General features: G+C 39.1%; 1 protein-coding gene across 7 annotated transcripts in view; it reads left to right on the top strand.

Annotated features, from left to right (window-relative positions):
• The window catches only part of LOC109077574 (FYVE, RhoGEF and PH domain-containing protein 3-like), a 39,973-nt gene extending 16,480 nt beyond the window's left edge, over positions 1-23,493 (top strand). For 3 of the 7 annotated variants that reach the window (XM_042729064.1, XM_042729067.1, XM_042729069.1), the window contains exons 2-19: positions 867-1,019; positions 1,636-1,738; positions 3,011-3,593; positions 10,819-10,899; positions 12,057-12,193; positions 12,835-12,991; positions 13,086-13,224; positions 15,100-15,158; positions 15,387-15,533; positions 16,576-16,668; positions 16,753-16,832; positions 17,042-17,072; positions 18,056-18,157; positions 18,404-18,460; positions 18,665-18,766; positions 18,842-18,970; positions 21,414-21,534; positions 22,093-23,493. In XM_042729064.1, the coding sequence (XP_042584998.1) occupies positions 867-1,019; positions 1,636-1,738; positions 3,011-3,593; positions 10,819-10,899; positions 12,057-12,193; positions 12,835-12,991; positions 13,086-13,224; positions 15,100-15,158; positions 15,387-15,533; positions 16,576-16,668; positions 16,753-16,832; positions 17,042-17,072; positions 18,056-18,157; positions 18,404-18,460; positions 18,665-18,766; positions 18,842-18,970; positions 21,414-21,494 (2,234 nt within the window). In that variant the 3' untranslated portion in view covers positions 21,495-21,534; positions 22,093-23,493. Of the gene's footprint in view, positions 1-863; positions 1,020-1,635; positions 1,739-3,010; positions 3,594-10,818; positions 10,900-12,056; positions 12,194-12,834; positions 12,992-13,085; positions 13,225-15,099; positions 15,159-15,386; positions 15,534-16,575; positions 16,669-16,752; positions 16,833-17,041; positions 17,073-18,055; positions 18,158-18,403; positions 18,461-18,664; positions 18,767-18,841; positions 18,971-21,413; positions 21,535-22,092 lie in introns of all 7 variants that reach the window. The other 4 variants (XM_042729062.1, XM_042729066.1, XM_042729068.1 and 1 more) reach the window with 2 other exon arrangements.
• The last annotated feature ends 1,039 nt before the right edge of the window (positions 23,494-24,532 follow it).

The raw sequence follows: 24,532 nt of genomic DNA, 5'->3' as shown, positions 1-24,532 counted from the left end.
GGTTTATGTACTGATGTTCTGATGAAGTGTTGTTCAGACTGAGGTTTTGTCCTGTGGCATGTGCATGTTTTGTTTGGACTTGGAAACGGTCCGAACACTTCTGCAAACGCTCAGGTGAATGCTGGTTTGTCGTGGCAGTTCTGCGAGCTGCGGTGAGATGTAATTGTGTCTGTATTGATCGCTCAGTCGATGGCTGCTGTCTCTCTGGTCCTGATGAAGGTCGAGTCGAGGAGATCCTGGACTATTATTAATGTGCAATATAGACTTACACAGGTGAAATAATATAGATGAAGCGTGTAAAGAAGCAGCATGCTAATTAGACAGTGTGAAATCTCTCACATGTGCTTTTATTTGTTAGATTTTTGTGATTTTTTTTTATTATTATTAAAAAGTGTTCTGGGTTCATTACAGTCTCCTCAGGCTACAACATGCTGTTAGTTACCGCAGAAAATCATTCAGACTTGTTCCTCATTTTGGTAAAATTATCCCAAATTGTGTGTTCCGTAATAAACTTACAGTAAAAATGGAAAGTACAGCCACGAGACTTTCAAAACACAATTAGATGACATAATCTAACTCCTGGTAAGCATTAAAGCTCTCTCATGATTTACTCAAGGTTACCAGAAAGCTCTTGTTTACTGGAAATGCATGATAGAAGTGCACAAGCTTGTCAGTTTAGAAAAGTAGTCAGCTAAAATAAAACATTAATAAAACAAGCTGATAATAATTTGGGTAATATGCATGCACTAAAATATCTGAACAGAAACTCTGTGTTATCTTTTGACTAGGCTGCTGGTAGAGTTCATCTGCTGATATGATAATCTCACACTGGTTATCACATCTTGTGTTTTGTGTGTTTTCAGTAGAGTTGTCTCCAGCAGCGCTGCAGTGCTCCTGTGGATCTGGAGAGGAGCCTCAGAAGAAGAAAGCCCCGCCTCCACTCAGACCAGTCCCCGCCCAGCCCACACCGAGGCCACGCCCCACTCCCTCAGCCACGCCCAGAGCACAGAAACCCCACGGTATTACACACATCTTACTGTCATTCATACCAAGAGTCTTCTGAATAAAACATGATTTATTTATTGTGCCAGTGCTCCTGTTTTTGGTTTTCCAGCATGCATGTGTGTTTGTGATGTTGTGAACTTGCATGGATATTTTGTGGCTTGCATATGGTGCAAAACAGACAGAGGAAGGAAGTGTGCGCAGCTCAGACGATCTGCTTCCTGAATTCAGCTTCTAAATTGCATCATTCAAGTTATATTTCATTCAGTCCTAATGCAACTCATTCAGTATACACTTCACAAATTCATACTGATTTGAGACAGTTTATCCGCTCATGCATGTACACACTTCATCTTCTCGACTCTGTGTGTGTTTGTGTGTGTGTGTGTGTATCTCGCCGTGTAACCGCAGCAGCTTTTCGCACGCTCATCTCTACTTCCTGTTCTCGGTTCAGGAAGCCGGCAGTTTCTCGGACAGCTGAAGTCTCTCCGTCTTTCTTGCACTCTTAGCTGGTTTTCTTTGCATGCGCGGGTGGATCGGGAGGATGAGTATGGAGGGAGAATCTCTGGGCTGCGAGCAGAGGATGAAGAACAGCTGATTTGAGCATCTTCTCTCTCTCTCTCTCTCTGTCAGTGCCCCCTAAGCCTGTGCACCTGCTTGGTCCTGTCCCTCCAGCGCCCCGCCGACCCCTGCCCAGTCCCCCTCCGAGAGCCAGAGTCCCGTCTGCAGGGCCCAGGTAAGATCTGAGCATCGCCTCCATCCGTACATACTGTGTGAGCTGAGACTCGATTAGAGATGTATGATTCTAACTGTTAATAGTACTTAACCGTGTTAGTTAACATTAAAAATAACATTCTAAAAGCATTCATAATTTCAACATTTACTAATACATTACTGAAATCAAAAATTGTACCTTTTAATGATATTTAATGAACCCGTTCCAAAATGAACTAATAGAGAACATTGTGAGTCATTGTTAGTTGACGTTAGTTAATGCATTCAGTACTGTTAACTAATGGGACATGGATTGTTCTTTATCTGTAAGACCCTGGGTTTATATCGTGGTGCAGTTGCAATAAACAAAACCACTGTGTCTCAAGAGCTAGTTTGACTAACTATGAGTTTTAAACTTTAACATTAAAAAGTTATGACTTATCTTGGAAAAAAAAAATAGATGGCTAAATAAAGTTTATGCAATTGGTATTAATGCATTTTCGTTGATCTGTTCACAAGGAAGATGTCAAATACAGGTTTAAATGGGTCTAAAATGTTTTGAGCTTGTCCATTATTGACCACTTTTGATATTTTCCGGAGGTATTAAAAACGCATTGATGCATTGTTTTTGTAGTTTTTGTGGCTGTTTGAACACATTCGACCGCATAAGACGCCCGCTTGCCACCCACTGACCTCATACGTGAGCATTATGGGGGATGTGTTGGGCCAAAAACACTGATGATCACTGACTGTCACTCAAATTTTACTAGTATCCCTTCCATTCGCTTGCTTTCGCACTCACTCACCATCAGCGGAATGGCTATGTTTAATCATTGTATTCGTGCAGCTTTCTCGTGATGAGGGAAGCATCTCAACAAAACCAGATGCATTTAAAATGCATGTTAGTGTTAGGTGTGAACTGCTCGACTGTCACTGAAAACACATCTCCCCTCAGCTTCACAAACACGGCTTGAGGCTAGTCCCAGACTAAAATGCATGTTTTAGCAATCTGAACTAAAAATAGCTTGCACTGACATATCTTAAATTATTTCAGTACCATTGTTTTGTCTCAAGATGCACACCAGTAATATTTATTTCTAAGTTATATATTTTATAAAAGCTGCTGAACTAACACCTACATTTATAAAAATAAAAGTGCTTCACGATGGCATAGAAGAACCTTTTTTGTCTAAATGGTTCCATAAAAATCCTTTAACTTCTGAAGCCACTTATTTCACATGTTTGACAAGATGCTTTTACATTTTTAGACCACTATTGCTCCTTTATCTTGTAAGTTTCTGATTCTGGGCCTCCAGCGGAGGAGCGAGCTCCATTGGGGAGCCAGCATGGATTCTCCAGCCTCTCGAGGTGCCAGCGATCATCCTCAGCCCAGCGAGACGTCAGCCGCAGAAGATGATGCACTTTCATTTAAAGCATGTGAAATCTCTGAGCTTTTGAGATTGTCCAGCTTAAACTCCCTCCAGACGGACTCTGCCAGTGACGCGGAGATTACAGAGGAACTCCAGAAAGAGCATCAGAAACATTGCAGCGCTGGTTTGGAGAGTAATCGCAGTGACTCCGACGGAGAGCGCCACGAGGGCAGCAGTAAACACGCAGACGGCGAGGAGGAAAGGTCACAGGGTCACGAGGGGACGGAGGCCAGCGGAAAGATCCCCAACCGGGACAGCGGCATCGACAGTCCGTCCTGCGGAGCGGAGGCAGAGGGCTTCTCCAGCGAGGACCGCATCGAGGAGGAGCACCGGAGCGCCAGCCTGGCCACAGAGACCCCCGCCGGAGACAAGCGGGACTCCACGCAGGACGAGGACAGCGACCTGGACGAGGGGAGCGGAGAGGATCCCGAGAGCCTGGAGATCAAGGTGAGAGCGCACACCTGTGTCTGGAAGAGTGTGCACATCCACCCTGCTGAAATAAACAAGAGACACAACACTAGTGATGCTTTTACTGGTTATAATGAGACTTGTATTGTATTACTTTAAACTGACACTCTCTACTGGTAATTGGTCACCTACTATTAATTGGTCCCCTTCTATTGGTGGCTTAAAACCAATACATCCTGATGGAATATGTCCCAAAAATCACAACAGAAAACCATTTTTTATGGTTTTAATTAGTGCTGTCAAATGATTAATAGCGATTAATCGCAACCAAAAATTTAAGTTTTTTTTTTGTTTACATAATATAGGCCTATGTGTGTGTACGGTGTATGTATTTTATGTGTATATAAATAGAACACATGCATGTATATATTTAAGAAAAACATGTTATGTTCATATATTAAATATATTTATATTAAAATATAAGAATATAAATGTATATACACGTAACATTTTCAAAATATATACAGTATGTGTGTGTATTTATATATACATAATAAATCTACACAGTACACATATTATGTAAACTTTTATTTTGGATGTGATTTAATCACGATTAATCGTTTGACAGCACTAGTTTTAATGGTTAAACGTTGAGGGTTTGTAATGGAAACCATTAGAATTTTCTGTGATGTTCTATTGTTTTTTCAGCTCACATTGAGTTTGGCGTTAGCATCATAGACGTAGCTTGACGTCTGAGCTTGGGGGCCAAACCAAGCCTGTTGATTTGCTCAGTCAAACGTTTAAATACATTTAGCACTTCTGTAGTAAACATACAAATTCACACTCTGTAGTTTTACTATAATTGCACAGAGCAGCAGCAAGCGTGTGAGGTTGCCATAGCAACCAGACACATATTTTTTTTTTTAAACACGTCGATCAGAATGCGCTATAAATATGTTCGTCAGCAGAATCACAAAGTAGACTTTAAGCAAATCAACGAGTGAATAACCCACTGCTTTAAAACAGATCTCTGTTGGACATGATTCAAGTTAAATGCACAAAAGCAGGCACACAAACTCATTTAGTAACGTTGAATCTTACTGAAAATGGCCGATTAAGCAGATTATATTCTGAAATCTATTTCTAGGTTCTGTTCTGTGTGCATTGAATTACATTTGGATGGAAATGGTGCTTTTCCTGACATAGATGCAGTGCTGTCTATCTAGGTTGCTCTGAACGTGTCCTGAAGCTCAGTGTGAAGATGTCTCATGCTCTCATGCATCACTGATGTGTCACAGACCGGAGGAAGTGAACATTTTAAGTAGCATGCGCTGCATTTGTGTTGTGTGGGGGTTGCACTTTGTGAGCGTGTTGTTTTGCCACTCTGTGTGCGAGTGTGTGTGTGTGTGTGTGTGTGTGTGTGCATTTATGACGTTATGGGGACCAAATCTCCCCACAAGGATAATAATACCAGTAAATTTTGACCTTGTGGAAACAAGCTTATAAATCACACAGAATGGAGTGTATTGAAAATCTGAAATAGCAGAAAGTTTCCTGTTAGGTGTAGTGTTGGTGTAGTGTTGGTGTAGGGTGATAGAATATACAGTTTGTACAGTATAAAAACCATTACGCCTATGGAGAGTCCCCACAAAAAATGGAAACCAGTGTGTGTGCGAGTGTGTGTGTGTGTGGATGTGTGTGTGTGTGTGCGTGTGGATGTGTGTGTGTGTGTGTGTGTGCGTGTGTGTGTGTGTGTGTGTGTGTGTGTGTGTGTGTGTGTGTGTGTGTGTGCGCTCTAGTTGTTGTGTTGGTTTCATTGACCAGATACGATGGAAACTGCTGGTTATTAAGTTCTTGTGTGTGTCTATTCTTATGAGCACCTCTGACATCCACACACACCACACTATTTTATTTTAATTTTACCAGTAAAAACTGGACTGTATCAGTTCTTAGAACATTTATATAATATATGAATAACAGTAGTACCATTCTAGGTCTTTAACTGTGTATCTTCATTTGCCCTCATACAGTAATTCTCTCCATCCTGGCTTTGTTTCTAGCTTTTGCTGCTTTGTTAAATGAGCTGAAGCAACATAACTCTTGACAGTTTTGCCACATAAAATTATAAAATGCAAGTTAACTAAATCATTTTGTGTTGAACTACATGACATGGACAGTGGATCTCTAGTTCCCAGCATGCTTTGTATGAAACTGTATTAGGGGAGTAAATGTTGGCATGAAGTGTTTTTTATATATATAATATATATATATATATATATATATTTGGTTTCAGTAAAGATAAAACCTCATAAATGTTTAATGTTTAGTTATGTTGAAGATTTAGAGGAGTTTCTGTCGTTTTTGAGTGTTCTGGTTAGCACTGTGCAGATGGGTGGATTTGTGCTTGGGCAGAGAAACAAGACTCAGTTTACTAGCTCCTCTCATATGCTAAATATAAGAAGAAGTAGAAGCGGAAATGCAATTGTCTGTAACACGCTCTCTAACACAAGTCTATTAGTCTAGTCATTTATTATTTATTTAACCCTCCTGTTGAGCCACATTCAGATTTTAAACTATTTCTGCTTGAAATTGTGTGACTTTTTCTCATTTAGTGTCATGAATGCAAAGTTTTGACACATAGATGTGTTTTTGAAAGGATGTAAAAAACTCTTATGAATTAGGTTTCCGGATACGTTATTTACGTTCAGATCAAAGCGTAAACTGTGTATCCGCGTACATAGTTACCTTGCTGTCTATGGAGGTTCAGAGAGCTCTTGGATTTCATCAAAAATATCTTAATTTGTGTTCTTAAGATGAACGAAGGTCTTATGGGTTTGGAACGACATGAGGGCGAGTAATTAATGACAGAATTGTCATTTTTGGGTAAAATATCCTTTTAAGTAAAAAGTATAATTAATAAATGATTATATGTCTTTAATATGCTATATAATAATTCTAGATAACTTATCCGAATTGTTTAAAATTGTAGAATACACATAAGCTTGTTTTTTTTAAATTTGCAGCAGGGCATGCAGATTCGTTCTGTATTTATTCCAGACAGAAACTGCACACAGACTGAACGTGAGTCTCTGTAGATCCACTCTCTGACAGCAGGTGGCGCTGATGGAGCAGCAGAATTACAACCTCCTGCACAAAGCAGCATTCTGATTAAAACACTAATTTATTAACTATTACATGGAGTGAAGAAAATCAAATCTTTTCTGAAGTCAGTCAGAATCTTCAGAGGTACATTCACATAATTAATTCACTCATATATTAATTTGTATAATTCACTTAGCACTCTTTTAAAACCTCGCAGCTTTACGGCATGTTTTCATGCAAAACACAAATACTTTGCTGCTGTGCTGTTACACAAAACTCTGCTTTATGCTGGACAGTATTTATTTATCCTCAGCTGTTCAAATCGTGTTAATCGAATACAGTTTTAATGATAGTTAAAATATGAAAAGGTAATGGAAATGGTGACTGATGTGTGAGAGCGTGCAGCTGAAGGTGCGGCTCTCTCATCACCTGCACTCACTCGACAGGTTCCCCTGCTCCCCAAACCATTACTGACAGGATCCACTAACACACACACACACACACACACACAAGGGCTGAGCTCGTTGCTATGGATGATGTCAGCATGATTACTAGCTATGCACACAGTGATCTCTGTCAGATATTTATTCATAGATTTATAGTAGAGTGTGATATTATGTTGCCATATTTAAATAATGGTTTAAAAATAAAAATGTTGTCACATTCAAATCAAGATTTTAAATGCAGGCTAAGATTCACTAATTAAACAAGTAAATGTTCAGCTGATTGTCATCCTCTTACATGTGTGCTTCTCATAATTAGTGAGTATGCATATAAACAGTCTTTTAATTAACAGAGCAGAATAATCACGACTGATAGTAAGACATGCAAACGTAAAGAAAACCAAACTGGACTCGAGCAGCGGTTACTTCTTGTTCAGCTGATTAATGAAGACAAGGATATAATCAAAGCAGAATAACCTCCAGAACCAAAGGGGATCGCTTCTTAAAAGCTGATTCTCATCAGATGTTTCTAACATGTTTACGTTCAGAGACAGATTTCTGGGAACAGCTATTTTAGGATTGTTTGTGTCTGAGGACTGCTCTTCACTGCTCCGGACCTTTCACAGATTTAGGAGCTAGTTTTAGTGCTTAAAAGCTTTGTGAAACACTCTTAGAGCACGCCCATTATCTGTACGATTCTCTCCTAAATCTGTGAGCTATGAGCTACTTTTATCCTGAAGATGTGTTGTGAATGCAGGCCCAGACCTGCAGTGTTCAGGAGTGTGTCAGCTGATGGACAGAGGTTAGTCCGGGCCGAGAGAGACTGCCGGAGTGTGTTTGTGCCTGTAAGGTGTGTCAGGAACAGAGCTTTGTGTCCACCCATAACATGAGCACACGCATCCACCAAACACACACCCTGACACCACAGTACACACCACTAACTTCTTCACGCTTTGTGTTCAGATCCACACACAGCTCTGGTCTTTCCTGTGTTTCCTGGTGTGTGTGTGTGTGTGTGTGTGTGTGGATGTGTTTTTAATAGCATGCTGTCACACAGGATGTGGGATGAGCTGCTGTTGTGTGTGTGCATGTGAGCAATAGATGCATCTATCATGGCTGTCTGACATTAACACAAGCTCAACGAACAGAGGAAAAATGTCCTTTAAACTAACTGACCTCATTTTCCATATTTTTGCACGGCTGAACTTTGATTTGGTCTGACAGAACATATGCTGGAATATCACAAAAACATTTCATCACATAATCAAAAGACCATTTAAGATGGTTTTCTCTCTGTTCGGTTTCTCATTCAGTAGTCATTTTTATATAATGCTTGGGTTTTGTTTTCAGTGAAAGCCTGAATTAAAGGCAGTACTCTTTACAGTTGTATTATTTTACTGTATGTCCTTAAATCACAGTATGAGTATGAGAGATTGGGAAAAATGGGGAAAAGAATGACTTATAATATTAAGCTTTATTTTATTCATGCACAGTACATTTTTTTTCTGTTTTGGCAGTAAAATATGACCTGGACTCAGATTAGAATCGTCCATATACCATAAAAATTTCATATCCACTTTCTGAAAAATATACATACTTCTCATTTCTGCTTCGTATATTTGCTGCATAAACTTCCATTGTATCTGCATTACTGAAGAAGACAGGTATTTGGTTTGTTTTCTCAAATAAGAAGTGTTTTAGTGTTAATCTGCAGTGTTTGGTAAAGCGCTGTTGTTCTGCTCGAGGCTTTAGTGTGTTCACTGCTTGACTGACAAGGCTTTTCATTGCAGGAGCGTGTTTATGTGTGTGTCAGTGAAGACAGTGGATGTTGATGTGTTGTGTTGTCAGGCGTATCTGCATGGTGTGTCTCCTCCCGTTTCCTCAGCGTGTGTGTGTGTGTGTGTGTGTATGCTGACGCAGCAGAAACATTTTAATAAAGACATACAGTCACATTTGCCCACTGATGGACAGCGTTGGGCAGTAGCTAGTTACTAATAACTACATTTACATTTAGTCATTCTGCCGACGCTTTTATCCAAAGCAACTTATAGTTGGGGATACAATTGTTAGTTAGAGTAATAATACATTTTTTGCAGTAGCTACTTACTAACAAGATTTCAGTAATAATAGCCCTGTCACCGTAACAACTTTTTGTAGTTCGATATATAGCCACATTAGAAATTATGATAATAAGCGATATTATTGTGATATTGACTCTGAATGTTAACAAGGCCATATCTGCAGGTGAACTCTGATTGTAGAAGCATTTTGTAAATTTGAACGAGCACCTCATGACTACACCACATTATGTGTGAGAAGACACAGGCACAAGTGGAATACAAAAAACATGGTGGCATTAATTTCTGTCATGATAACTCTTGGAGGGATTAGCATGGTAATGTACATGACAATGTTAATGTATTTAGGCTTGCTGGAACATAAGTACCGAGACTTGCTACTGCCAATACATCCACTAAATGCTGCTGTGAGCATGTAAGAAATACTGCGGCTGCACATATAACATACATGAAATAACCCCCATATAGCATACATGAATCACATCATTGCAGATCTATACAAGTGGAGCTGGGGAAGGTGGAGGGTTTCTGAAGTAAGCTGCAAATGCTACGGCAAGCACTAGTCATATATTTGAATGCTGAGCAGCAAGCTCATTGGCTTTCAATACAAGAGAGAACCAATCAGCTGTGCCATGTGATGATGATGTCATTAGGTCAGATTGAGTTAGACGTTTCAGACTGCGCCATCTAGAGTTTCATGCCAGAACTCTGTGTTTGTATACAGATATAATGGGCAGTATATTGTGTCACCAAAAGTGATTGAGGTCATGTACATATATTGTGCGATAAGTTGATATATTGATTATTGCGACAGGTCTAAGTAATAATATTACAGTTACTATCCATAAAACAGCTTGTTACTTTTGATGCCTCAGTCACACTGATTTAAAGTCCAACAATCCAATAATTCCTCGATTTATTTTCATAATTTCACAGCTTGCACAGAGACATTAAGTCATCAGTGCAGCAGGCATATGCAATATGAAAAAGCTTACATTCAGCGAATAGAAATATTGCTATCAGGAGAAAAGAAGTTCTGAACACGGATGCTTGTCCACCCACATCCCTCTGATCCTAGTAGATATGGTCTAAAATCATTTTAGAGAATGAAGCACTTTCTTATGAACTTTCTTTTGATAAAATACATCATGGAATATAATCATATATGGGTATAACAGAGACATTATAGTTACAATGAGCTTCAAGCTACACATGAAACACTTTTACTTAAACGTTGCTATTAATCACCACTGAGTGTTTGTAATCACTTCTGACTGCGATCCAGTGTGCATTTTGCTCAAATGATGAGGCAGAAATATATTGTTAGTAACATTTTAGAGGAATTTTATGAGGAAGATATGCAGCTTGTGTGGGGTGTGAAAGAAAAGTCATGTTGCCAGAAAGTATGAATATTACTTTTGAAAGGAGTAACTAGTAATGAGTGATATATCAGATTATATTACACTGCAGAAGGACAACATTGACTGCGCTGTCACTCATTGTGTGACTGTAAGTGGTCGAACACTTGTTGATTTTATCGTTTGAAGGAAGTTTGTTAGCAGGCGTGTGGCATTTTTAAACAAGGGTTTGTGTCTTTTTTTAGTTTGACCGCCTTCCTGTCTCGCTCTCTCTGTCTCTCAGTCGCAGAAGCTGCTGAACATCGCTAAAGAGTTGCTCCAGACAGAAGAAGCGTATGTGAAAAGACTCAACCTGCTGGACCAGGTAACACACACACCAACACGGACCCCCAGTCCTCCGTCTCTCCTCCTTTACACTGAAATCAGGTGTTTTGTGTTCACACAGCTTCCTGTTTCTGACACTTCCTCTTAGTCTATTTCCTCTACAATCAATGATTTTTGATGTCGTGTCAAACTGATTCCTTGGGGCAGAATAAACCTCAACCACACTGTCATGTGTCTCCATAAAACATTGCGTTTGAGAATCATTACACACGTGGAGAGAAACGGCTGCTGCTTTTTAAACTTTTTAATTTGACTGTATTTGACCTGTAAATGAAAGTGATGATTGATGCAGCAAGGCCAACGTCCTTCTCATCTAAAAAAGGCCTAAAGAGAAAGAATTACTGCAATTATTTACTTTTCTTTGATTTATTCATCTTATTTAATCAACTGATTTAATTATAAATTATAATGCTATTTAATTATTTAGATTATTATATAAAATATAGAAGAAATCAGCTGTAGACAATCCTTCTTCCAGCAAAGTGACAAGTACAAGAGGTCGATATTGATTAGAGTGGAGATGTATTAGCTCATTACATGCAAAGCTTTCGTGAAGAAAAACATTCCTGACGAACGGCTTTGAGCTCAGACGAATCAACAAGTTCAAACTATACGAGCATTTAAGGGAATTAATCATCACATGGACATGAAATATTGATTTCAGAAGAAAGCATTTCAAAATCTTACCTATGTATTATGTATTAATCCATCTGAGTGTATAAAACAATTGTTGTAGCAGGCGAACACGCCAGCAACATGACCACAGACCTGCTATTAATACTGAAGTCGTCTGGTTTCATTTACAGTAAATACAGTCGAAAACTGAGGTGCGTTTGCATGATACGAGAGAGCTCAAAAAGAGCTCCTAAAAGGAGCAAACGATTCTCCAGTAACATCCAAGATGAGTTTCTTCTGCAGAGTATCAGAAAATGATTCAGCTCCATATCTCTATATAGTGCAAGTGAATGGAGACCAAAACCACGAAGCTCCAAAAACTGTTTTCTGAAGTGCTTGAATTAGACCAAAATGTTACTAAAGTTAAACAAGTTATGTAATATGATTGTCTCTCTATCCTGAGCTATAGATTGCTAACAGTAACCCCTGTATCATTGTGTGTGTGTGTGTGTGTGTGTCCAGGTGTTCTGTGCCCGTCTGACGGAGGCTGGCATCCCTGCTGAGGTGATCACAGGAATCTTCTCCAACATCTCCAGCATCTACCTCTTTCACCACCAGTTCCTGCTGCCTGAGCTACAGACACGCATCACACAGGAGTGGTGAGAACACACACACACACACACTCATACACACACACACACACACACACACACACTCACACTCACACACACACACAGACACACTCACACACACACACAGACACACACAGACACAGACTCACACTCACACTCACACACACACACACACACACACACACACACACTCACACACACACACACACACACACACACTCACACACACACACACACACACACACTCACACACACTCACACTCACTCACACGCATGCACACACACACACACTCACACACACACACTCACACTCACACTCACACACACACACACACACTCACACACACACACACACACACACACACACACACACACACAAACAAAAACAAAAACAAAAAAAAAAAAAACAAAAACCACAACAACAAAAACAAAAAAAAAACTACCAACACAAAAACAAAAAGCAAAACACACTCTCACACACACACACACACAGAGACAGCAGAATCATGTGACTGATCAGAATGCAGTGTTGCAGAGAGGGATTGATGAATATAGACAGATTTCAGATGGCTGATGAACGTGTGTGTGTGTGTGTGTGTGTGTGTGTGTGTGTGTGTGTGTGTGTGTGTGTGTGTGTGTGTGTGTGTGTGTGTGTGTGTGTGTGACAGGAGCTGTAATCCACGCATAGGGGACATCCTGCAGAAGCTGGCCCCGTTCCTGAAGATGTACGGCGAGTATGTGAAGAACTTCGACCGAGCCATGGAGCTGGTGAGCACCTGGACGCAGCGCTCCGCTCAGTTCAAGAGCGTGGTCCAGAGCATCCAGGTCAGAGCCGCCTGACATCATACAAAGTGTGTGATGAAGTCTGATGAACCACAGACTGTTCTCTGAACGTGTGTGTGTGTGTGTGTGTGTGCAGAAGCAGGAGGTGTGTGGGAACCTGACGCTGCAGCATCACATGCTGGAGCCGGTGCAGCGGATCCCGCGCTATGAGCTCTTACTGAAGGACTATCTGAAGAAGCTGCCGGCCGGCGCCGCGGACCACAGAGACGCACAGAGTGAGCTCACACTCCTCACACACACTTACTGACATTTACTCCTTCTACAACCCTCATGATGATAATAAGAGCTAATACTAATAATAGAAACATAGGTACATTTTCATTGATCTGTTTGTTAAATATATTTAGATTTATTATTATATATTATTATATAAATAATATCACAAATTAGATTTCTCCTGGACAGCAAAGTAGTGTAAGTCTATTATTGATTTATCAGGGGATTTAAATAAATGAACACATAATTTAAATATTATTTAAAAGATTATGGAATGTTGCAATTAATAAATAAAAGGACGATTAAACTGTAAATATAAATAGGAGTGTGATGTGGTAATGTATTAATGTAAAATGAAATGGCCTGTAAAATATGCCGTTAAATGACAAAATTAATATATAATGAAATAATTAAATACATAATGAAATGTTCCAAACATAATGAACATTGAGTACAAATAAATAATGTGGAGAATTGTATTTATTTATGTAAGATGAAGAACACTACCTGAAATACGAAACACACTGTAAATAAAGATCAACATGAAATATAATCTACCAAAGAAGTCTCTTTTGCTCACCAACACTGCATTTATTTGATCAAAATACAGTAAAAACTGTCAAATATTATTTTCTGTGTGAATCTCTGTTAAAGTGTAATTTATTTCTGTGATGTGCAGCTGTATTTTCAGCATCATTACTCCAGTCTTCAGTGTCACATGATCTTCAGAAATCATTATGATATGATGATTTACTGCTCAAGAAACATTTCTGATTATTATCAGTGTTGAACACAGTTGTGCTGCACAATATTTGTGTTGAAACTGTGATACATTTTATTTTTTCAGGATTCACAGATGAATAGAAAGTTCAGAAGAACAGCGTTTATTTGAAATAGAAATCTTTTGTCACATTATGACTGTCTTCACTGGCAGTTTTGATCAAGTTAACGTATCACTGATGAATAAGTGTTACTGACCCCAGACTTTAGATCGGTAGTGTACCAGATGTGAAAACTGACCGTCAGGATGTTCCTGAAGAGTGTGTGAGGCTCATTATCTGAAGTGAAGGTGCAGTAATGATGGGCTCGTCTGCTGGGGTCCGTGCGTGTCATCTTTATGAAATGTCATTGGGACACACCACCACTGTTCACAAATGTTAATTGAGCTCATTATAATCATAATGATGCTGCTGGCTGAGTCTGGACACGTGCAGCGCCGACGGCAGACACATGCTGCTCTATTTCTGTGTTATTTAAAGGCCTGGCATTTCTGAATTTATATGTGACACTGGAGCACAAAACCAGTCATACGGGTCAAGTCTTTGAGCTGAATAAATAATCTCTCCATTGATGTGTGGTTTGTTAGGAGGACAATATTTGTCTGAGATACAACTATTTGAAAATCTGGAATCTGAGGGAGCAAAAAAATCTAAATATTGAGAAAATCATCTTTAAAGTTGTTCAAATGAAGTTCTTAGCAATGCATATTACTAATCAAAAATTAAGTTTTGATACATTTATGGTAGAAAATAAACAAAATATTTTCATGAAACATGATCTTTACTTAATATCCTAATGATTTTTGTTATAAAAGAGAAATGTATAATTTTGACCCATACAATGTATTGCTGTCTATTGCTACAAATATACCTGTGCTACTTATGACTGCTTCTGTGCTGCAGGGACACAGATATGCTCACATTTTATAAACCTATTGGTTGCATCATCCTATGACATTTAATAATTGCATGATATATTCACTGAATATAACATATCTACTATATTTGTGTCTGTTGTTATGCCCCTCTGGGAGTTTGGAGAGAAGTGTGTGTTGTTTAGTGATGGTGTGTTTATTGTGTGTGTGTGTCTGTCAGATGCCCTGGAGCTGATCTCCACCGCAGCAAACCACTCCAACGCTGCCATCAGGAAAATGGTTAGAGCCGTATTCATCTGTGCCTCCTCTCTTCCGTCTGTGTCTCAGACAGGATATGCTGTTTCCATTTCCTGTCTGTGCGAGCGAAAAGGGGTGAAAGCGCTCTGTATCACTCTCACTTCTCTATCTGCCTCTTTCTAATGCTGTCATCCAAACACAGTTCTTCTCTTCATCGAATCAGTCAATGCAAATCTGTGTGTGTGTGTGTGTGTGTGTGTGTGTGTGCAGGAGAAGATGCACAAGCTGTTGGAGGTGTATGAGAAGTTGGGTGGAGAGGAGGACATCGTTAATCCAGCTAATGAGTTCATTAAAGAAGGCCACTTCAAGAAGATGTCGGCTAAGAACGGCAGCGCACAGGACCGATACCTCTATCTGGTGTCTGTTCGCTCCATTAAGTAGTTTATCTGTGTTTCAAAAGTGTTCTTGCCGCAAGTGTTATCATGGGTTGTGTCTGGAAAATTAAATTCTCATCATTTACTCATTTACTGTTGTTTCGAACGCAAAAGGAGATGTTTAGCAGAATGTTCTCACTGCTCTTTTCCTCAACAACAAAAAAAGGCTCTAAGGGCCTTAATGTGTTTTTGCAAGCAGATGGGCTCTAGAATGGAAAAAAAAAAGCTCAAGCTGAACGTCTTTTAACTTGAGTGCCTCGTTTTTAAATGTTTCATGCACGAGCCGCTGCAAAAGATGCGAGAGCAGCGGTCAAACACCTTACTGAATCCAAAATACATGACAGAAACTGTAGTTAGTAATGCAATCCATTACTTTACACATTTTAGGTAATATAATCAGATTGCTTTTGGATTTCTTAACTCTTTTTTCACATTGATTTAAATAGGTCAAGCGTCATAATCTACCATATCAATATAAAACTGCAAAGAAACTAAATATTTTCCATCTGTTGTAATTAACAGCATGAAGTGCATTAAACATTACATAACGTCAAAGTTTCCCAAACTGGAGTTCATCAGGGAACTGAGTGTATGTGAGTTTAATGAAAAGCAAATAATTAAAATAAATCGTATTAAAACAAAAAATCATAATAAAACACTTACTGAAAAAATGACATATTTTATGTGTTTATTCACACGTTAACCAACGACAGAGAACTGTGAACATGCAAATGTGATGCTTCATTATTAAAATATTTATTTTTAAATCTTAGGGGTACTTTAAACAGTCATAAGTAACACAGGTATATTGGTAGCAATAGCCGAAGTCAAAATCATACGACTCAAGAAGACTTGAATATAGTGCACGAGTCATTTTGTTATGAAGCATTAATGCTGATCAGTGTATGCTTTGTCTGTATGGAAAAGAGCAGCTTCAGGCTTCTGCTCAACATGTTCCTGACGGCAAACGAGCGTCCAGACGGAGTATGCTGGTGCTGACCATGTGTGTGTTTGTGTTTCTGCAGTTCAATAACATGATGCTGTATTGTGTGCCCAAGCTGAGGCTGATGGGACAGAAGTTTAGCGTCCGCGAGCGAATCGACATCGCAGGGATGGAGGTATGACTTCAGCCGTACGTTCAGCTGCGTCTTTACGCTTGTGTCTTCATCTCGTCCTGTGCTGATGTCCTCTCATTGGTTGAAGTTCAGGAAAACGCCAAGCAGAACGTCCCTCACACTTTCACCATCAGCGGCAAACAGCGCTCGCTCGAGCTGCAGGCCAGGTGAACGCATTTCTCATCACATCCAAACATTCACTCTGTCTTCAGTGCTGAAGTTTCATTTAGAGCCGCTTCAAACACCCTCACATTCATTCTTGTGAAGATCTTTAGGCACCTAACATTGAAAATGTATGCAGTGTTCACAGTGTAGCTTAAGTGTACATCATGAAATACTCGTGTATGAGCTCTGTGTTCATGTCTGTGACTGACAGGTCGGCTGAGGAGAAGGACGACTGGATAAAAGTGAGTCGCTCTCTTTGCACATGTTTCAGAGAAATGTCAGACACGCTTAAGCATGCTGTAAATATTTATATGCTGTTTCTTTATTGCTTCTATTGTCTTTGAAATATGGTTAAAGTACTGCTGAATGTACTGACTAGCTTTTAAGGTCAAGTAAAATATACTTTAACTCACTATAATATCATGTATTTAAATACTTTTGTAATTACATATTTGTTATGATGAAGTTGCAGCTTAAGATCAAACAGCACACTAGTTAAAATTATAATTACTTATAATACTGTGATTAAGTACTTTGCATGTGCTTTAGCGTGTTAGTCAACACGTCAGAATAAGTGCACTTCTTTAAAACACAACAAAAGATTATTAAGACATAATGATTTTAAATGTACTTTAAAGTAAGACTTAATTTGACATTATTAGGAGGTGCGCTTTTAAAAGTGTATTTAGAAACAGTCATGAACGTGTCTCTCTCTAAGTCACTTAAATGACCTGTTATTTTGATCATTTTATATTATCTGCAAGCATTTATATATAATTATTATTTTTTTAAATATACTTTAATGTAAGTTAAGTTTAGGTACACTACAAGTGCACATTCAATACAGTTAAACACTTGTTTGACAAGGCAACTGTACAACTGTATATCAGTTGTTATTTTTATGCAATTCTATTTCAAGTCAACATGAAAATATAATTGACTGCATCTAATGACATTAAAAAAAAAAAAGTTTCTTGACTCATATTCCTATTCATATTGTGATCAATTCACCGATTCACTTTATTCTAAAGGAGAAAACTGCTTAATTTCCCTCTGAAATGACATGAAAGTTTTATAAGAGTAGTTCATGTGACTCATGCAATATACTGGAGATGTTTGGAAGCTCTGTTTGTTTAGGACACCGCAGTGGAAACAGATGCTTCTTTAGAGTCAGTGAACTGTGATTCGCTTCACGTCAATCTGACTGACTGAAATCTGTTTGTAGGTGATCCTGGCGACGATAGAGAAGCACAAGCAGAACAGCGAGACGTTCAAAGCTTTCAATGTGTCCTGCAGCCGTGATGAGGAGCACACGCCCGACACGCCGGTAACTTCACACGCTCAACGCTGCATCTGCGCCAAACGAGTCCTGGCACACTGGAATGATGAATATTTGGGAATTTTCTTTGGTTTTGGAGTATAATATGACATGGGCATGTTCATTGAGTGATCTAGTGGTCACACTTTAAAAGCAGGATCCTGTTTCATCATCACACAAACACACTCACACATCTGGAGTCTGGTGGCTTTTCTGTGTGTTTAATGGGCAGTATTTGATTTTGTGTTGTGACGGCAGGGTCTGATGAGCAGCGCGAGCACATGTGAGACAGACGCAGCTCAGCAAGAGAGGGTCAGACACACACACATACACACACACACACACACACACACACACACACACACACACACACACACACACACACACACACACAAACTTTGACTCGAGTAATGGAGCTGTGTCCACCTCTGCACACAGTGGATCTGTATGTGGGCTAGACATCACCGTGTTAACCTGTGTGTGTGTGTGTGTGTGTGTGTGTGTGTGTGTCTGTAGAAGAGCTCAAAGAAGCGAGAGAAGGAGAGAGAAACATGCAAAGGCTGCAGTGAGGCCTTCCACTTCACCAAACGCAAACACCACTGCAAGAGCTGCGGCGCGGTACGGAGTCGCACACAGACACAGGTTTAGTATGCCATGTTGTGTGTCCTGACGTGTGCCGCTGTCCGTCTGCAGGCCGTCTGTGGGAAGTGTTCGAAGGTGTCGGAGAGCAGGAACATCCGTGTGTGTAAGCCGTGCTTTGAAGTCCTGCAGGGAGCTGAAGGGACAGCAGGGGGCGGCACTGAGCCCAAGAGAAAACTCGAGGTAACGTCAGCCTGACACTGTATTATTTGTTTACCAGCATTTAAGAACAACTTGTAGGGCTGTGTGGTAAATCATTATTTATTTCTAATAATTATTATTATTAATTATTATTACCAGTATTTATATAAAATTCCATAATATCCTTAATAACACTGAAAATTATTTTTAATACACGTGGTTCAGCGTGTCACTGTGTAAATGAGCTGCTCAGTTCTGTCTGCTACACATACAAGTGCACATCTGTGTCTCACTATATGAGACACGAACACACAAACCTCATCTCCAGAGACGCTCTGAGACTCACTGCAGCAGATTTACACCGTTTCATTTCAGATAAAATCACATACACAGTGAAACTCAAAGATCTTCTGATTTAATAAAAAGAAAACATATAGAATAAAAAAAGAATAGAGCAGGCTAGTGTTAGAGGCATTTTTTGATTTTTGTTAATTGTATAATAAATACAAAGAAAAATAGAATACAAAAAGAATAAAAAGAATAGAGAAGCTAGTGAAAAACAAGCAGTTAGTAAATGAATAAAGTGCAAGCCTAAAAGGGACAAGTTTTTTTTTTTTTTTTAAAGAATAGAATAAGAATAGAGAGTGTTAGAGTTAGAGGGTCAGATAAAGATGGAAGAGATGTGTTTTAAGCCGATTCTTGAAGATGAGTTGAGCAGCTCATTCCACCAGGAGGGAACATTTAATTTAGTGCCTCTTTGAGATGCACAATAATGTGTTGTTCACTTGCAGAATGCAAGCTTCTAGAGGCACATAAGTCTGAAGTAATGAATTTAGGTAAAGGGGTGCAGAGCCATTGGTGGTTTTGTAGGCAAACATTAATACCGTGAATTTTATGCGAGCAGCTATTGGTTACAAATTTCTAAACAGAGGTGTGACGTGTATTCTGTCCAGCTCTTTAAAAAGTAATCTTGCTGCCACGTTCTGGATTAATTGTAAAGGTTTGATAGAACTGGCTGGAAGACCTGCCAAGAGAGCGTTGCAATAGTCCAGCGTGGACAGAACAAGAGCTTGAACAAGGAGTTGTGCAGCATGTTCGGAAAGAAAGGGCCTGATCTACTTGATGTTGAATAAAGCAAATCTGCATGACTGGACAGTTTTAGCCATGTGGTCTGAGAAAGTTAGCTGATCATCAATCATAACTCCATGGTTTCTGGCTGTTTTTGAAGGAGTTATGGTTGATGTGCCTAACCGGATGGTGAAATTGTGATGAAATGATGGGTTTGATGGAACCCACAAGCAGTTCTGTCTTGGCAAGGTTGAGTTGAAGGTGATGGTCCTTCATCCAGCAAGAAATCTCTGTTTGACAAGCTGAGATGCGAGCAGCTATCGTTGGATCACCAGGATGGAATGAGAGGTAGAGTTGAGTATCATCAGCATAGCAGTGATATGAAAAGCCATGATTCTGAAAGACAGAACCTAGTGATGCCATGTAGATAGAGAAAATAAGTGGTCCAAGAACTGAGCCCTGAGGCACCCCAGTAGTTAGATATTGCGACTTGGACGCTTCACCTCTCCAAGATACCTTAAAGGACCTATCTGAGAGGTAAGACTCAAACCACTGGAGTGCTGTTCCTGAGATGCCCTTTGCCAGTAGGGTTGACAGGAGGATCTGGTGGTTAACCGTGTCAAAAGCAATGGACAGATCCAGCAAGATAAGTATTGAAGATTTGGATTCCGCTCTTGCCAGTCTTAGGGCTTCAACAGCCGAGAGCAAGGCAGTCAGTTCAATGTCCACTTCTGAAGCCAGACTGGTTGCTGTCGAGGTGGTTGTTCTGTGTGAGAAAGGCAGAGACACAGCTCGTTCAAGTGTTTTTCAATGAAAGGAAGGAGGGAAACTGGTCTGTAGTTCTCTAAAAGAGATGGGTTGAGGGTGGGTTTCTTAAGTAGTGCAGTTATACGAGCCTGTCTAAATGTTGAGGGAAAAACACCAGTGTGGAGGGATATGTTAATGATGTGAGTGAGTGCAGGTACAACTGCAGGAGAAATGGCTGAAACTATAAATATATTTAACATTACATTGATTTATGATTAGCATTTTAAGGAGTACCATGCAACCAGGATATTTTTTGTTCATTTCTTAATTTATACATTATACATGATGTGTTGTGCATCACTGTATTTGACTGAGAAATGCAGTGCTTTTATGTACATTGTTATATTTTCATTTTATTACATTTTTAGAAGCTTGAGTTGATTATTAAATTGTTATATTAAAATGTTTCGAAATATATATAGACCTAACTGTAAATAAAGCAATAATTCCAGTTTATCTTCTGTTCTGTGTTTTTAGGCCACTGTATCTTGAGTTTAACATGCTTCCTCTTGAGCACAGGGTGGTGAACGCTGTATGGCAAATGTGCAAGCATACTAGTCTAGTCAGCATATCTTCAGCTGTGTGTGTGTGTGTGTGTGTGTGTGTTCAGAAGCAGCTATCAGTTGCTCAGTCTTCTCAGCGAACAGGAAAAGTTGAGGAGCTGGACCAGGAGCTGGGCGGCCATCACTGAAGCACAACCTCTGCTGCTTTACCAGCAAACCAGCACACAGGTTAGTGTGTGTGTGTGTGTGTGTGTGTGTGTGTGTGTGTGTGTGTGTGTGTGTGTCACCTGTCAGATGCGTGACCCTGTCCTGACCTCAGAGCGCTTGTCTGCGGCTGGTGACACATGGGATAATGTGTGTCTGTGTCGGTCTGAACATCTTTTTCTGTGCTCTTCTGTGTGTGTTTTCTGGGTAAATCTCATAAACACATCTTTAGGTCACATTTCATCCCAGAATCAATAGGAAAAACATGAGAAATTATATTTTGCATCAAGAAAATGAAACTCACGATTATGTTTAATACTTTTAATATTTTTTTTATGAATTAAAAAGTACAATAAATATGACTACAACATAAATGTACTACTTTACTAATTAATAACATTTAGTAATAATAGTAATAGCATGTTTTTTTTAATCAGTAATCAGAATAAGAATTTTTTTTTTTTGAGAAAATAATGTCACAATTCAAAAAAAGTTGTTTTTTTGTTATATCAAATAGCTGACCTGAATGTTTGCTGACAGACTTGATGAGAGAGTGAGTGCTGTAATTGTTGTCTTTCTTAGGTCTCTCTGGCTGTGACATGAGAAGAAGAAGGAATCAAACGTGTTCAGACTGATTCAGGGCTGAATGGAGCTCCTGTCACATGCTGTAAAGGGAGGAGCAAGAGCCAATAAGATGCTTCCCCTCGCCTCTGGTCTCTGCTCCTGTTACTTGAAATCACCATATCCTCAGCACTTTTTCATCCTTTCTTCTGAAGATCGTTGTACCCTCCTTCACACGCTCGTTGCTCTTTCAGCTGCAGCTCAGTGTGAGAGTGACTGTTTGTCAATGCACTGTTCCCGTGTTGCGCTGGATGAAGATGTTGAGAATGTTACGATGAATGTTTTGTTTTTCATTTGTTGCCTTTCAGATGTGTTAGTAGTTAAAGCATTAAGTCACTGTTCTTGTGATTCACTGTCAGTTCAAACCTTCATGCACCCCTTTGTTTATTCTTTCGGATTTTAAAAGATGAAATCCTTGACATGCAAGAGACACACCGAACTGAAGCAGAGCAAAAAGTCATATTTTACTCAAAACGACAGGAAGAAATTATATTTTGCATTTAAAAAGAACCCTGTTTTTTTATGATAATTAAGCACATTTCACCCCAAATTTGCATTATTATAATGCACAAGAAAAGTTATGATGTATTTCAGTTTTGCAGTGTTCATTCATTTTAGTAGAATCAGTCATACTGTAATTTCATACACAATTAGTCATATGTTTTTTTTTATTATTATTATTACAATATAGTAATGAGAATCACCACTGAGAATGAGGACAACTTATTGCACACATTACAGACAATTTTCAATCCTTTTTTTAATATATAAATAATGTCTCAAATGTAAAAATATCTTAGTGGTCCTAAAACGGCTTTATTTTACATAATGCTAAATTTTTTGAAACCCTGTTGCGTTTTCGCAACATTCACCCAGAATTTCACAAGACGAGTGTGTTCATGAACTCTTCTGAAGTCTTTGGTAAGCTTCACGAGGATCCCCTGCTTCTTTGTTTAAGGGCAGATTCAGTATTACACCCTTTTGTAGAGCATTGGCCATTTCAGTGCTTGAGGGGAAACTGTTTACTGTTTTGTGAATTTTAAGGTAAAGGTGTGGATGAGAGGACTAAGTTTAAGAACGTCGCCTTGCTGTCTCTTCATACTCTCACCAAAGGCACACTTCTCTTTTGAATGCACCAGTTTTGTGATCGCAACAGAAGTACTGTACGCCTGCACACTCAGAGTCCAGTCTGTGTGCCTGGAGGTGGATCATGGTCAATATTTAATGTATGATGTAAACATTGCATTTGCTTCCCTTTTAATATTGTTTGAACCCTTGAAACAGAACCAGTATTATTAAAAGCATTTTATGTGTACAAAAGCTGCCTTATAGCATATCAATGAATAAAAGAGTATCTGGTCACTGATGTGTATGAGGCTTCATTTATTCATTTAGTTTTATTAAAGCAAATGTGTTCCAGCACTAGGCACGTTTATCTCCGCAGTGACTGTTGAGGAGCAGCACACGTTCTCATCATCCATGCTTCACCACAGAAATGGACATATTTCTTTCACAAGACACAAAATATTCTTGCTAATCTGAATGTGTGATGATTTTAGTAGTTTCTTGGAATAGGGTGGTACTGACTTCCTGTTAGCAGGATCTTATTCAGTCGTAAATAGATCAACTGTGAAAGCATCAGCTGAGATATGTTGAAACTGATTTCCATCACTTTTATGACAAAATCTTTTACCAATAGAGATTTAGATGCGGATTATTATACAATCATGTTCACAAACAGACTGAAAAAGTTTCCACATTAAATAATTAGTGATAAGAAATATATAAAATTAAATCAAATCTTTGCTCAGTGTTCTTCATCCAAGGGGGCGTGAGCCCTAGAGATAATGCAGTTGGTCTACCTCTAACATTATGTGAAGTTCAAGCTAAGCTAAAGCAAATAAGCTGAGGTTCATTTTAATGTTTTATTGTCCTGCCCACATTGAAATGTTTTAAGAGTGCTGTTCTGAATTTTATCATGACTGAATACCTGTGGCTTCCACCGAATCAAAACAGATTAGCAGCATGATTGTGAGTGTAATATTGCTAACAAGAACTTAATATTGATTAACTAACATTTAGAGACACAATACTGCTAATTTATCTATTTGCTCTACCAACAAAAATAGCTCTTTTTTTCTGCCATTCATTTGGTGTCTCAACATGGGAATGACCTCAGGTGTGACCAATCCTGGAAGCACCAATAACACCACATCCCAGACCAATCCCAGAAATTGTTTGTGTGATCACTTTGCTTGTAGAAAGTTATGACAGACCAAAATCATCACTGCTGCCAAGTTGCATTTTTCCAGTTGCCAGATATGTTAATGTACAGCAGCCATGTTCACACAGCAGCAGAATATGGTTGTCAGTCCAGTATTCGAGTCCTTAACACGGTTAT

The sequence above is a fragment of the Cyprinus carpio genome, chromosome B8, assembly GCF_018340385.1.
Source record: "Cyprinus carpio isolate SPL01 chromosome B8, ASM1834038v1, whole genome shotgun sequence".
Classification (NCBI taxonomy): domain Eukaryota; kingdom Metazoa; phylum Chordata; class Actinopteri; order Cypriniformes; family Cyprinidae; genus Cyprinus; species Cyprinus carpio.
This window is presented reverse-complemented; position numbering and strand designations above follow the sequence as displayed.